This window comes from Balaenoptera ricei, chromosome 9, assembly GCF_028023285.1.
Source record: "Balaenoptera ricei isolate mBalRic1 chromosome 9, mBalRic1.hap2, whole genome shotgun sequence".
NCBI classification, from domain to species: Eukaryota; Metazoa; Chordata; class Mammalia; order Artiodactyla; family Balaenopteridae; genus Balaenoptera; species Balaenoptera ricei.
Genome location: NC_082647.1, coordinates 37,277,420 through 37,291,525, shown reverse-complemented (window position 1 = coordinate 37,291,525; position 14,106 = coordinate 37,277,420). Strand labels below are relative to the sequence as shown.

Here is a 14,106-nt window from a genome sequence, read left to right as displayed (position 1 = left end):
TATGGTAAAGTTGCAGGATACAAAATGAATGCACAGAAATCTCTTGCATTCCTATACACTAATGATGAAAAATCTGAAAGAGAAATTATGGAAACACTCCCATTTACCATTGCAACAAAAAGAATAAAATACCTAGGAATGAGCCTACCTAGGGAGACAAAAGATCTGTATGCAGAAAACTATAGGACACTGATGAAAGAAATTAAGGATGATACCAGCAGATGGAGAGGTGTACCATGTTCTTGGATTGGAAGAATCAACGTTGTGAAAGTGAGTATACTGCCCAAGGCAATCTACAGATTCGGTGCAGTCCCTATCAAATTACCAATGGCATTTTTTACGGAGCTAGAACAAATCATCTTAAAATTTGTATGGAGACACAAAAGACCCCGAAGAGCCAAAGCAGTCTTGAGGGAAAAAAATGGAGCTGGAGGATTCAGACTCCCTGACTTCAGACTATACTACAAAGCTACAGTAATCAAGACAATATGGTACTGGCACAAAAACAGAAACGTGGATCAATGGAACAAGATAGAGAGCCCAGAGATTAACCCGCGCACCTATGGTCAACTAATCTATGACAAAGGAGGCAAAGATATGCAATGGAGAAAAGACAGTCTCTTCAATAAGTGGTGCTGGGAAAACTGGACAGCTACATGTAAAACAATGAAATTAGAATACTCCCTAACACCATACACAAAAATAAACTCAAGATGGATTGGAGACCTACATGTAAGACTGGACACTATAAAGCTCTTGGAGGAAAACATAGGAAGAACACTCTTTGACATAAATCACAGCAAGATCTTTTTTGATCCACCTCCTAGAGTAATGGAAATAAAAACAAAAATAAACAGGTGGGACCTGATGAAACTTCAAGGCTTTTGCACAGCAAAGGAAACCATAAACGAGACGAGGGGACAACCATCAGAATGGGAGAAAATATTTGCAAATGAATCAACGGACAAAGGATTAATCTCCAAAGTATATAAACAGCTCATTCAGCTCAATATTAAAGAAACAAACACCCAAATCCAAAAATGGGCAGAAGACCTGGATAGACATTTCTCCGAAGAAGACATACAGACGGCCACGAAGCACATGAAAGGATGCTCAACATCACTAATTATTAGAGAAATGCAAATCGAAACTACAATGAGGTATCACCTCACTCCTGTTAGAATGGGCATCATCAGAAAATCTACAAACAACAAATGCTGGAGAGGGTGTGGAGAAAAGGGAGCCCTCTTGCACTGTTGGTGGGAATGTAAATTGATACAGCCACTATGGAGAACAATATGGAGGTTGTTTAGAAAACTAAAAATAGAATTACCATATGACCCAGCAATCCCACTACTGGGCATATACCCAGAGAAAACTGTAATTCAGGGGGACGCATGCACCCGAATGTTCATTGCGGCACTATTTACAGTGGCCGGGTCATGGAGGCGACCTAGATGCCCATCAACAGACGAGTGGATAGGGAAGATGTGGTGCGTATATACAGTGGAATATTGCTCGGCCGTAAAAGGGAACGAAATTGAGTCATTTGTTGAGACGTGGATGGATCTAGAGACTGTCATACAGAGTGAAGTAAGTCAGAAAGAGAAAAACAAATATCGTATATTAATGCATTTATGTGGAACCTAGAAAAATGGTACAGATGAGCCAGTTTTCAGGGCAGAAGTTGAGACACAGATGTAGAGAATGGACATATGGACACCAAGGGGGGAAAACTGCGGTGGGGTGGGGATGGTGGTGTGCTGAATTGGGCGATTGGGATTGACATGTATACACTGATGTGTATAAAATTGATGCCTAATAAGAACCTGCAGTATAAAAAAACAAACAAAACAACTAAAAAAAAAAAAAAAAAAAAAAAAGGTAAGAGAATCCAGCACCACCAAACCAGCTTTACAACAAATGCTAAAGGAACTTCTCTAGGCAGGAAACACAAGAGAAGGAAAACACCTACAATAACAAACCCAAAACAATTAAGAAAATGGTAATAGGAACATACATATCGATAATTACCTTAAATGTAAATGGATTAAATGCTCCAACCAAAAGACATAGACGGGCTGAATGGATACAAAAACAAGACCCATATTTATGCTGTCAACAAGAGACCCGCTTCAGACCTAGGGACACATACAGACTGAAAGTGAGGGGATGGAAAAAGATATTCCATGCAAATGGAAATCAGAAGAAAGCTGGAGAAGCAATTCTCATATCAGACAAAACAGACTTTAAAATAAAGACTACTACAAGAGACAAAGAAGGACACTACATAATGATCAAGGGATCAATCCAAGAAGATATAACAATTGTAAATATTTATGCACCCAACATAGGAGCACCTCAATACCTAAGGTGAATGCTAACGGCCATAAAAGGGGAAATTGACAGTAACACAATCATAGTAGGGGACTTTAACATCCCACTTTCACCAACAGACAGATCATCCAAAATGAAAATAAATAAGGAAACACATGCTTAAAATGATACATTAAACAAGATGAACTTAATTGATATGTATAGGACATTCCATTCAAAAACAACAGAACACACTTTCTTCTCAAGTGCTCGTGGAACATTCTCCAGGATAGATCATATCTTGGGTCACAAATCACGCCTTGGTAAATTTAAGAAAACTGAAATCATATGAAGTAACTTTTCTGACCACAACACTACGAGACTAGATATCAATTACAGGAAAAAATCTTTAAAACATACAAACACATGGAGGCTAAACAATACGTTACTTAATAACCAAGAGTTCACTGAAGAAATCAAAGAGGAAATCCAAAAGTACCTAGAAACAAATGACAATGTAGACACGACAACCCAAAACCTATAGGATGCAGCAAAAGCAGTTCTAAGAGGGAAGATTATAGCAATACAATCCTACCTCAAGAAACAAGAAACATCTCAAATGAACAAGCTAACCTTACACCTAAAGCAATTAGAGAAAGAAGAACAAAAAAACACCCAAAGTTATCAGAAGGGAAGAAATCATAAAGATCAGATGAGAAATAAATGAAAAAGAAATGAAGGATAGCAAAGATCAATAAAACTAAAAGCTGGTTCTTTGAGAAGATAAACAAAACTGATAAACCATTAGCCAGACTCTTCAAGAAAAAAAAGGAAAAGACTCAAATCAACAGAATTAGAAATGAAAAAGGACAACTAACAACTGACACCGCAAAAATACACAGGATCATGAGAGATTACTACAAGCAACTATAAGCCAATAAAATGAACAACCTGGAAGAAATGGACAAATTCTTAGAAAAGCACAACCTTCTGAGACTGAACCAGGAAGAAATAGAAAATATAAACAGACCAATCACAAGCACTGAAATTGAGACTGTGATTAAAAATCTTCCAACAAACAAAAGCCCAGGACCAGATGGCTTCACAGGCGAATTCTATCAAACACTTAGAGAAGAGCTAACACCTATCCTCCTCAAACTCTTCCAAAATATATCAGAGGGAGGAACACTCCCCAGCTCATTCTACGAGGTCACCATCACCCTGATACCAAAACCAGACAAAGATGTCACAGAAAAAGAAAACTACAGGCCAATATCACTGATGAACATAGATGCAAAAATACTCAACAAAATATTAGCAAACAGAATCCAACAGCACATTAAAAGGATCATACACCATGATCAAGTGGGGTTTATCCCAGGAATGCAAGGATTCTTCAATATATGTGAATCAATCAATGTGATACACCATATTAAGAAACTGAAGGATAAAAACCATATGATAATCTCAATAGATGCAGAAAAAGCTTTCAACAAAATTCAACACCATTTATGATAAAAACTCTCCAGAAAGTAGGCATAGAGGGAACTTACCTCAACATAATAAAAGCCATATATGATGAACCCACAGCCAACACCTTCCTCAATGGTGAAAAACTGAAACCATCTCCACTAAGATCAGGAACAAGACAAGGTTGCCCACTCTCACCACTATTGTTCAACATTGTTTTGGAAGTTTTAGCCACAGCAATCAGAGAAGAAAAAGAAATAAAAGGAATCCAAATCGGAAAAGAAAAAGTAAAGCTGTCACTGTATGCAGATGACATGATACTATACACAGAGAATCCTAAAGATGCTACCAGAAAACTACTAGAGCTAATCAATGAATCTGGTAAAGCAGCAGGATACAAAATCAATGCACAGAAATCTCTTGCATTTCTATATACTAATGATGAAAAATCTGAAAGGAAATTAAGGAAACACTCCCATTTACCATTGCAACAAAAAGAATAAAATACCTAGGAATAAACCTACCTAAGGAGACAAAAGACCTGTATGCAGAAAACTATAAGACACTGATGAAAGAAACTAAAGATGATACAAACAGATAGAGAGATAGACCATGTTCTCGGATTGGACGAATCAACATTGTGAAAATGACTATACTACCCAAAGCAATCTACAGATTCAGTGCAATCCCTATCAAACTACCAATGGCATTTTTCACAGACCTAGAACAAAAACTTTCACAATTTGTATGGAAACACAAAAGACTCCGAATAGCCAAAGCAATCTTGAGAAAGAAAAACGGAGCTGGAGGAATCAGGCTCCCTGACTTCAGACTACACTACAAAGCTACAGTAACCAAGACAGTATGGTACTGGCACAAAAACAGAAATATAGATCAATGGAACAAGATAGAAAGCCCAGAGATAAACTCACGCACATATGGTCACCTTATCTTTGATAAAGGAGGCAAGAATATACAATGAAGAAAAGACAGCCTCTTCAATAAGTGGTGCGGGGAAAACTGGACAGCTACATGTAAAACAATGAAATTAGAACACTCCCTGACACCATACACAAAAATAAACTCAAAATGGATTAAAGACCTAAATGTAAGGCCAGACACTATAAAACTCTTGGAGGAAAACATAGGCAGAACACTCTATGACATCAATCACAGCAAGATCCTTTTTGACCCACCTCCTAGACAAATGGAAATAAAAACAAAAACAAATGGGATCTAATGAAACTGAAAAGCTTTTGCACAGCAAAGTAAAACATAAACAAGACGCAAAGACAACCCTCAGAATGGGAGAAAATATTTGCAAACAAAGCAACTGACAAAGGATTAACCTCCAAAATGTACAAGCAGCTCATGCAGCTCAATATCAAAAAAACAGACAACCCAATCCAAAAATGGGCACAAGATCTAAATAGACATTTCTCCAAAGAAGATATACAGATTGCCAACAAACACATGAAAGGATGCTCAACATCACTAATCATTAGAGAAATGCAAATCAAAACTACAATGAGGTATCACCTCACACCAGTCAGAATGGCCATCATTAAAAAATCTACAAACAACAAATGCTGGAGAGGGTGTGGAGAAACGGGAACCCTCTTGCACTGTTGGTGGAATGTAAATTGATACAGCCACTATGGAGAACAGTACTGAGGTTCCTTAAAAAACTAAAAATAGGACTACCATACGACCCACTACTGGGCATATACCCTGAGAAAAGCATAATTCAGAAAGAGTCATGTACCACAATGTTCATTGCAACTCTATTTACAATAGCCAGGACATGGAAGCAACCTAAGTGTCCATCGACAGATGAATGGATAAAGAAGATGTGGCACATAAATACAATGGAATATTACTCAGCCATAAAAAGAAATGAAATTGAGTTATTTGTAGTGAGGTGGATGGACCTAGAGTCTGTCACACAGAGTGAAGTAAGTCAGAAAGAGAAAAGCAAATACTGTATGTTAACACATATATATGGAATCTAAGAAAAAAAAAAAAAAGGTTCTGATGAACGTAGGAACAGGACAGGAATAAAGACACAGACGTAGAGAATGGACTTGAGGACACAGGGAGGGGGAAGAGTAAGCTGAGGCGAAGTGAGAGAGTAGCGCTGACATATATACACTACCAAATGTAAAATAGATAGTGGGAAGCAGCTGCATTGCACGGGGAGATCAGCTGGGTGCTTTGTGACCACCTAGAGGGGTGGGATAGGGAGGGTGGGAGGGAGACGCAAGAGGGAGGATATGGGGCTATATGTATATGTATAGCTGATTCACTTCGTTATACAGCAGAAACTAAGACACCATTGTAAAGCAATTATACTCCAATAAAGATGTTAAAAAAAAATTCAATCATAAGAAGACAACCCAATGTAGATCAAAAAAAGATATGAATAGATACTTCAGCAAAGGTAAGTGAATGACTAATACACACATTAAAAGATGCTCAACATCATTAGTCATTAGAGACACGCAAATTAAAATCACAATAAGATACCACTCCACACCTACATTAAGGGCCATTCTCAAGCAGATAAACGTTAAGAGTTGACTGGAAGGTGAGAATCTGGAAACTGTCTTAAAATTATCTTTGTTGACAGACTCATTGGAAAGCTTCTGTGTATCTCCAGTAGTACACACACTATGTTTAAGACCACTTGTATGAGAAAACAAAAATTTGGTGACTTACAAAATATTTGGCTTCAGGATTTGATGATCAGAAAGGTGTCAAGCATGAATGAGGCTGATTTGGAAATGAAAAAAAGTCAGGCTGGGAAAGGAGCTAACAGGAAGGAGAGAAAAGAGGAAGAGGAAGTAGAACTCTTGGTAGAGTTCTCATCCATCATCATTGTTCTGATAGTCCCTAGCACTGGCAAATAGAGTAAGATATCCTCAGGCAACACCCATGATGTTTTTTTTTTAAATCATCTTGTTGACTCCCACACAGGCTCCATGCCCTAGCCCACAATGACTAAAATGTACCATTCCCAGGCAAGTCTCCACATCTCCTCTTCAGACACTCACATCGACAAATCACTCTGCTGCAACTGGTGCAAAGCAGAGAACTGCACCAAGCAAAATTCACCTTCATTTTTGCCCTACATCACAACCTGATGTACCCAAATTATAGTATTTGTCACACTGTAATAATAATTATTGGTTTACGTGCCTTGCCTCTTCCGCCTCCCATTAGAGATTGTGCCTTCTTTAATGACAGAGACATTTTTTACTCATCTCGAGATCTTCAGCACCAGTACAGTACCTGATATACAGTACAGTCAATAAATGTTCAGAGAATGGAAGACTGATATAAACTACAGATATAAACTCTAGCCATATAGTTTGAATGTCTTTGTCTACAAAAGACCTTTTTTTTTAAAAAAAAAAAAAAACATATTGTGGGCAGCAAATGTATTGTAAAACTAGTTTTTTCTTTCTTAGGAGAGGCTCTAATCTGTAATTAAGAATCTGATATGTTATTATATAACTAATCACCTTTTATATAAAATCTTAGGGAAATGACTATATAAAAGAAATGTAGTGAGGAGACCAATGGACTAGACAGAAGCTAGGTAACCTAGTTCTGGCTAGTACCAGTGACTCTGGATATGTTTTCTGGCTTTCAGTTTCCTCCTGTGTAAAGTGAAAAAATTAAAGAACAATCTCTAAGCACTCTTCAAATGTTAATATTCTACGGATCTTTAATCCATGAGTGTTTCATTAATGAACAATCAGAAGGTAGGAGGCATGTCACATGCTGAGTATTCCTAATATTTTGGTTCCTCTTGCTAGAAAGCAAATGAAATTATCCTGTCAATATTCATTCAGTACTTCAATTCCAGGAACAAAATTAAGTAAGTGCCCCGCCATCTACTTCTGAAATCAGGAACTTGATCTTTCAATTCTAATAATTCAACTCTTGAAGCAAGCATTTAATCACATATCGTAGGCACTGACGTAATAAACAAACTGTAAGCTTACCTGCCAGGAAACTGCTCCCAAAATTGCTGTTGCAAGAAGACTAAAAAAAACTAACTGCTCTGAAATTAAACAAAAGTGGCGCATCCCTTTGGATGCCATGATTCTATCTAGGTTATTGTTATCTACCCTGTGAGTAAAATATACTTTATGGCAGTCATTTAATTTGGAATGGAATCCCCAAAGAGTTAAAAGAAAAATAATATGGCAAATCATCCAGAATATTCCAAAAATGGAAAAGCCTGGTATTACAAAATACCAGAGATGAGTGTCTCTAAGTTTAAACGCTGAAAGAATGAAAAATGTAAGCTCAATCATCCCAGTGAAAACAACAGAAAGTCTTCTGCAAATTCTTCCACGGTACAAATAGGGTTTCCACCTTTCAGTCACTGAAAGTCCACTAAAATAAATGTCAAGGAAAGGATCAGTTATCAGGCAAATAAAAAAACATGCAAAAGCAACTGGATTTTGGGGAGTTTCCAATGCGGAGAAAAACAGCAAGACTGCAAAAATAACTAAGTTTGGAATAGCTAGAAAAGACTTCATTCTCAAGTCAATAATCAGCATGGCCAAAGCTACAACAAGTAAAATGACACTCAGAGACTTTTCTACCAACATAGTTGTGCTGGCAATGGCAAATCCAACAAGTTCCAGAAATTCAACTGTGGTTAGTAAGGTGGGTCGATGACGGACATAACCAGAAATTCTCTCCACCAAAGAGCATAGTATCCTTAATACTATGGAAGTCAGAAGCAAATATTTGGTTGATTCTTCTTTCACATCATTTTTAAAGGATGAATTATCAAGAAAACACAGGAGGCCAAGCAAGAATCCAAACCAAAGATTGGATAGACTTAAACTTGCTGCTTCCATTGAAAAATAATAATAGAGTATGCTGGCAATTCCAAGAACAAAAAGACCAAGAATAAAAATTACCAAAATTAAGGAATTTGCTGTTTTTTCCCATCTTACATAAAGACCTAAGCATATAGCAACCAGTAGATTAATTCTGGCTAAATAGCCAAGATAACGCACTGAAGAATGCATGTTCACTTCTCTGTTTACTTCTTCCAGTCTTGTCATTGCTAAATAGAGACAATGACTAAAGCAATAACGCAGTGATTTACACATTAATCTGTCAATCTGGGCTTTCTCCCCACGTTACAAAAATTAACTGCTTGTATTTCATCCAGCAAATCCAATGTTTCTGTAACTCCTATTTCAGCATTTTCTCTGGTAGAATTTGTTTGTAGTGATCTAAAAAGAAGAAAAAATATTTCGTTGTTAATTTTATGTAATTTGCCTTTCACATGTATCTTCCTTATACAAAATAACAAATAAGTGAGAAATAAAGTTTGTTCTGAAACCCAGCTTAAAATGTGACTTGCATGTATCTTAATGGTAATTGTCTCTGGCTAAAAACCTCTGCAGTTTATCCAAACAAAAATGGAGATTTTTTTCTACTCATCCTATGCTAGGATTGTATGACTAAGTCACCATCAATGAAACTGTTTTCCAGAGATGGTGAGGAATTCACCTAATTCATTTTTACTCCGATATCTGGTTTTTCGACAACATGCAAAGATGAGATATTCAACTTAGATGTAGCAGATGCGTCTGGCACAATGGAAAGCTACTCAACTCTTAAATGAAACAAGGGACCTCATCATTACCTCTAACTTGAAAAGCATCAGTATCCAATAATAGCAACCATTACTACCTGCCTAAAATCATCTACATCTTTTTACCAGTCACCTCTAAAATGAGATGAAATCTTAGTTTAATAGTGTTTAACTAATAAACTTATTAGAAGTTTAACTGTATTAAAGTTACTCAGTCACTAAAGTTGATCCATAATTCTCCCTGTACTTTTTCCTCTACTAAATTACTTTGATTATCAAACCTACAATCTTTGTAGCAAACCAATTCTGGACCTTTCTAGTCAAAACTGTAAAGTTGGAATGCTAACCAATATTTATTGCAGGGTAAATTTTAAAAACTATAATTTTACTTTTAAAAAGTTACCACAACAATTATTTGTTAAAGGACCCAGATAATTATTTCAATCTTAAGTGCCCCTTCAAGTTGCACTTCAAACATGATGTAGTCAAAAAATGATTTAACTATCTACTACATAATTCTTCAAATTCTCTAGTATGCTATTTCAGAAGAAATGATCCATGCAATGGCTCATGGTCACACTGAATATCCATAGAGAACTCAATCAATAAAAACTCAAAAAGTAACTAGTTTGTGATAAGCTTATTTATACTTTCTAATAGCAGGACACTAAAAGAAAGACCCAAGAGAAATATGAGATAACTTGGAATTAACTCTTAATTACCCATTTGGCTGGAAAAGAATGTCACTGGGTGACAGCTTTAGGGTCTCTGGGAGGTTCCAAGTATTACTACTAATTTACATGTTCAACATGTATATTTTTTACAGCTAAGTTTATTTAATTAACTAAGAATGCTTATTTTTCCTCAATTACATTTTCATTCAATCATTTCTTAAGAAACCACACACCACTAAAGAAAATATCTTCCTTGGTATATTTAGGTTTTATCTTTTTACTTAAGAAACTGATAGTATCTAGAGTGCATTGCATTTTTTAAAACATTACTTCTATGTGTTATATAATCATTCAACGAATATGTTGGAAGATATGTCCTCAAAAGGTCGATGGTACAGTCTGGGCTCAGAAGACGGAACACTGTTGGAGGAAAAAAAAAATCACACACCAGACTAAAGGGTTGCCACTCAACTCATGAGACATACTTCTGTGTTTCTCTGGTCAATACACTCTCATTCTCTGTGATTATGCAAACCTCTTTTCCCTATCCTCAAATCTCTGACATCCACTTCCTGCCAAATTCTCACCAGATGCCTTTGCCTCCAATGAAGTCATCAGAAGGGAGCTCACTTGAGTTTCCAACACCACAAACTCACCTCTATCTACATTTCCTGATTCAAGAAAAGAAGGCTGTCCCTTCCCTATCTAAGGCTACATCTTTTAGCCACACACGTATCTCTTCCCCTCTGCCTCTTCCAGAACTTCACACTCTCTCCTCTCTCGTTAAACTCCAACTCTTCTCTTATCCATTGGCACTTAACCATTTGCAAAGCTCTTTTTAAAAAATGATACCAAAAAAAAAAAATACAGAAACAGAAACAACAAACAAAACTAAAACAATCCTCACTAATCCTCATCTCTTCTTCCAAGTTCAATCTTTGGTCCTCTTGACAGCCAATATTTGACTGCTTTACTTCTCACACCAACTAAACCGTGGTTTCCACCACACAACAACAAACTGATCTGCCAAGTTCTAATATAACCTGCAAATTCCTAAATCCCATAGGTACTTTTCACTCATTATCTTGCACATTCTTCAAACAACCTTTGACGTTTTTGACTCCTTTCACCTTCTGAAACCTGCCCTTCCTTTAGCTTCCAAAGACCAGTCTCCAGATTTTCTTCCTAACTCATTGATCTCTCCTCTCTGTCTCCTTGCAGGGTCTTCATTCTGAATCTATCCTTTGGATGTTCAATCCCAAGCCTAGGCTCTTCTCTCACTATACAATTAAACACATATATATTAACCTACCTGACAGAAATAAAAGCACTAGCTCGGTTCTGCACTGAGGTAAAAGCTTAGAAAAAGGTAAAGGAAAACACGTAAATAATAAAGTACAGCACATTCATAGTATGGAATATATGCAGCCACCCTGTTATAGGCCAAAACCAACATGACAGAATATTATCTTTAAATAGCTAATTTACAAAAGTCTTTCCCCATTCCGACCTTCTTCAAAAGACAAACAGCCTGAATCAGAGTAAAACAACAAAGCACTGCAATCCTTTCAGTGGGGCTGCCATCACTAATGATTCAGTGGGAAATTACTTGAGAGGCAGATAAAAAAGGAGCACAGGGGGCTTCCCTGGTGGCGCAGTGGTTGAGAATCTGCCTGCTAATGCAGGGGACACGGGTTCGAGCCCTGGCCTGGGAAGATCCCACATGCCGTGGAGCAACTAGGCCCATGAGCCACAACTACTGAGCCTGTGCGTCTGGAGCCTGTGCTCCGCAACAAGAGAGGCCACGATAGTGAGAGGCCCGGGCAACGCGATGAAGAGTGGCCCCCGCCTGCTGCAACTAGAGAAAGCCCTCGCACAGAAACGAAGACCCAACACAGCCAAAAATAAATTAATTAATTAATTTTTTTAAAAAAATTAACATATGCCAAAAAAAAAAAAGAGCACAGAAGAGTCAATCTGAATACTAGAAAAGTTAACTAACAACTGCCAGAGTCTGTTTTATAAAATCCTATATACTACTCTAAACCCTCTTCTCCTTCACCACCTGTATGTAATCGTCACCAAGTCTTCTCCACTCTTTTTCCTGCACACCTCTTAGATGTTTCTACTTCTTTTCATCCTCAAGGTTACAATCCCAGTTCTGGCCACCATCATCTCATGGTTGAATGTCTCCTTGCATCCACTCTTGCCCTTCTCCAAGAAGTATCTTCTTTAAAGCCAAAATTTGTCACATCATTCTGTTAAGTAAAGGCCCCCAGCGGCTTCCCATCACTCTAAGCAACAAAGTCTAAACTCCTTAAAATGCCTTATAACACTCTCTTCACTGGATGTGCATAACTCTCCTGCCTCATCTCTTACCATTCTTCCTCTTGAACTTGTATTCTAGCCATGCGGACCTTTCAGTTCTGAACTGTACTAATGCTATTCCCTCTGCAGGTGCACTCCTTTCCCTCCTCTTGGCCCCATCCCAGTCCTCACACCTGGCTCACTCCTATTCTTTACTCTTTACGCCTCAGCTTAAATGATTTTCTTAGGGCAATCACCTTGACTCATTTATATGATCCACGTACTTCCTCTGTAACAGCAAAATATTGATCATCAACTGTTTAAAATCTGCATTCCCCATTAGATCACAAGGTCTCTGAAAGTTTGTCTTCAATACTGTACACCAGTATTGAAGACAATACTGTTTCGCAGAAAGTACTTTCTGTTTAGCAGAAAGTTCGGCACCAAGTAGGTATTCAACACATACTTGTTGAAGAAATAAAGACTGATGCAGAAATAACTATATTTAACAACAATGCCAATCAGTCATAGGACACGTATTAATATACAAAGAGTAAACAAGTTGTCTAATTGGTTTGCTTCTCTCTCGGCTTTATGCCAACCTTCACTTAATTCATCCAAATTCCTCCAAATCAACAAGTTCTTTTTCATGTCCTACCTCTAGGGAATCCAAGACACACTATATCACGTGCAACGTCTTTTGACTCAGAAGCTATTTCCGTCCCATCTAGGGGAAGTGTCAAAAGCTGAAAGAACATACTGAGCACCCAGGGTCGGGGAATTCCAGTGCTTCGGTTCTGTGAATTCATGATAATAACTCTTTGGACCCATCTCATACAAGGAGAATGGCACCTCGAATACTAAATCCCTCAGCAATAGGGCAGCAATAACAATTCTTCTTCCATTCTGCCTCCTCCTGGCAAGATGTGGGAGGCCCAAGAAGAAGCCTCGCTGTTGTCGACCATAACCGGGCACCCAGCCGAGTGGGGAACTGCTGGGGGATACGGAGAGGCGCCCCGCCTTCCATCCTTCACCCCACACCATCAACTTCTCTCCGGGCAGGTATCCCTACCCCCGCCCCGGGAGGCCGGCTGGGCGGAGCTTGGGGCCCGCACCACTCTGAGCCCTGGGCGGTGACTGTGCCCACGTCTCACCGCCTCGCCAGTGACCCCCTGGCCCACCTACCTGACTCGGCCGCTGCCACCAACGCTCTCTCAACCCTCGGAGTCGGCGCTGGGGCCAGCACGGTAAAGGGAGGGCCCTTGCGGCTGAGCCTGCGACTCGGAGCGGGGAAGCGGGACGCCAGGGGAGTCGAGGGCCAGAGGCCGCACGCTCTAGCACAAGCCAGTCTCGTCGGAAACTTTCTCCGTTACTGGCGCGGCCACGGCCGCCATATTCCCGCCGCCGGATCCGCGACGGTACGGAACGCCGCCGGGGTCAAGCCGCACGACGCGCTTCCTCCCTAAGAGCCGGCCCAGGCCCTGCCCCCCTCCCCGCCCAAACCCTCCGAGCCGCCGCGGGCCCAGGTGCGATCGGCGCTGCGCGAGCGCAAACGGCCCCACCTGGGGCACAAGCTGTCGCCTTCCTGGACCTGGAATGGGCGGCGAACAGGGAGCTGGAAGACCACGAAGGATCAGGCCGACCTTGACCATTAAGCCTCTAGGCCGCCACCTCGGGCTTCACCGAGACTGGGGCAAAGCGGCCGGGCCG

The 14,106-nt window shown here is 39.3% G+C and overlaps 1 protein-coding gene across 1 annotated transcript in view; it reads right to left on the bottom strand.

Annotated features, from left to right (window-relative positions):
* Positions 1-13,837, bottom strand: part of TMEM168 (transmembrane protein 168) — a 64,385-nt gene extending 50,548 nt beyond the window's left edge. The window contains exons 1-2 of the mRNA XM_059933585.1: positions 13,582-13,837; positions 7,797-9,050 (exon numbers count right to left, since the gene is read on the bottom strand). Of these exons, the coding sequence (XP_059789568.1) occupies positions 7,797-8,924 (1,128 nt within the window). The 5' untranslated portion in view covers positions 8,925-9,050; positions 13,582-13,837. The remainder of the gene's footprint in view (positions 1-7,796; positions 9,051-13,581) is intronic.
* Positions 13,838-14,106: the final 269 nt, after the last annotated feature.